This window comes from Orbicella franksi, chromosome 14 (genome assembly GCF_964199315.1).
Source record: "Orbicella franksi chromosome 14, jaOrbFran1.1, whole genome shotgun sequence".
NCBI lineage: Eukaryota > Metazoa > Cnidaria > Anthozoa > Scleractinia > Merulinidae > Orbicella > Orbicella franksi.
The window spans coordinates 12,812,022-12,814,088 of record NC_138158.1 but is presented as its reverse complement, the minus strand read 5'-3'; the positions used below and the strand labels follow the sequence as shown (position 1 = coordinate 12,814,088).

General features: G+C 39.7%; 1 protein-coding gene across 1 annotated transcript; it reads left to right on the top strand.

The window, feature by feature from the left end:
• Nucleotides 1–266: 266 nt before the first annotated feature.
• LOC145467235 (uncharacterized) lies at nucleotides 267–1,208 on the top strand. The gene has a single exon (XM_081450788.1). It carries the CDS (start codon nucleotides 267–269, stop codon nucleotides 1,206–1,208), a length of 942 nt encoding a protein of 313 aa, XP_081306914.1.
• Nucleotides 1,209–2,067: the final 859 nt, after the last annotated feature.

The window sequence follows — 2,067 nt, the reverse complement described above, 5'->3', positions numbered from 1 at the left end:
CCCCTCCCTCAGGATTAGTTTCTGAGCATGAGCAGATATACAGGCCAAAATTACGCATGAGTTACCGGATGTCCGTGATTTACGGACATCCGGTAATGGCTGCTACCAGAGCCCTCCGTTTCTCCGACCACGTGACCAAAAGAAACGGAGGCTCTGGGGACGAGAATGGGACAACCCCAATAGCCCTTTCCCAAGATATTTCAATCGCAGAGGAATCTGGGAACGCGTAGCTCGAAAGCGAGGCTAGGGTAAGTACAATTTCCAATATGGCGGCAAAGGAAACAGTTCCCAGAGGAGTAATTTATTGCTGTGTCCCACTTTGCCACAGTTATAGTGGCAAAGTCGTCAATGGAAAGACAGTAAAACTTCACAAACTTCCAAAGGATAGTAAAGCAAGAAGGATTTGGATCGCTAGGCTCAGAAATGTGCGTCAAAACTTTTCTGCAAAGCCTGGAACAAGGGTTTGCAGCTTGCATTTCAAAGGCGGAGAAGGCCCAAAGCCGTGGTGTCAGTTCCCGACATTGTTCCCCTCGAAGCCAGCCCCGAAATCTCCTCGTCGACGGAATACTCCTTTGTCTAGCAGATCGGGGGAATCGTTAACATGTTCGAAAGTGCGAACTCGTCGAGAGCTTTTAAAAGATTCAGGTGGACCATTAGATTCATCGAAAACTACTGGAAAAAACTTTGATCATTGTTTCCATGACTATATCCCTGCCAAGGTATGTGCGTTTGACTCTGGAGATATTTCTAGGGATGAATCAAGAGATACAGGTGTTCAATTTCGTTCCGATTGTGTTGACAGTGGTATTCAAACGGAAATTGAAATGAAAGATGTTGGAATACAGGTGAATTTACCTTTGCTTACAGGAGAGGACCTTAAAGGCGATGACCCAAAAACCAGATTTTACACTGGATTCGTAAATTTTGGAACATTCATGGTAATTTTTACCAGCATATCACAGATAGCTGGAAAGATAAATTATTGGAATGGAAAGGATTCACTAAAGCCAAAAGAATATTTGGAAGATAATGTTAAGCAGAAGCCAGGTCCTCAAAGAAAAATGAGACTTGTGGATGAGTATTTGATGGTGTTCATGACGCTAAGGCTTGGACTACTGGAACAGGACTTGGCACAGAGATTTTGTGTCTCAGTTAGTACAGTTTTGCGTGTTCTGATTACCTGGTACAATTTGCTTGCTGAGTATTAATAGACTGTACTGAATTTTTCATTGAGATTCCTTCTTCCTTAGTTAACCAAATAATAACATACTCGAGTTACAAGTCACGTAATACATTTAAGCTTCTAGTTGGTATTAGTCCCACAGGAGTAGTCATATTTTTGTCAAAGCTGTGGGGAGGTAATGCATCTGACAAGCAGATTGTTAAGGAAAGTGGTATATTGAATCTACTTGAGAAAGGTGACAGTGTGATGGCAGACAAGGGGTTCACAATTCAAGATTTATTGGATCCACTAGCTGTTACCCTTAACATGCCTCCCAAATGAGAATCAAATAGACAACTGTCAAGGCAGGAGGTTGAGCAAACAAGGAGAATTGTGGCCATGAGAATTCATGTTGAACGTAAAATGGAACAAATAAAGAATTTTAGGATTTTGCAAGGTGTCATCCCAGCTACAGAATGGCATAATGCAAACAATATTGTGCTAATTTGTGCAGCTTTTTCAAATCTTGAACCTCCTCTTGTAACTTAGAAGTAGTTATTAACATACAGTGTATTGAAGATAGCTTTACTTTACCCTTCCTTCATAATTTTTTTTCATAGAGAATTTGCATAAAAAATTACCAATAATGTGGCATATTTTACTTCATAGACCATTGCTCTTGTCCCAAATTATTATTAATTTTTTAATTTGTTATTCTTTGTTCCATGTGATATTGTCTCTAAATCTTGGCTGATAATTTATTGCAATTCCCTTAATTCCATAACATACGTGCATGTATTTCTATTGTTACTATGGTATCAATATCAGAGAGAATTATTTGCCTTTACCAATGAGCATTTTGAATGTGACCAGCTACTTTTGTCTTCCTGTATTTCCATGGTTGT

Coding starts and splice junctions, on each gene's coding strand:
- LOC145467235 (XM_081450788.1), top strand. CDS start 267: ATGGCGGCAAAGGAAACAGTTCCCAGAGGAGTAATTTATTGCTGTGTC.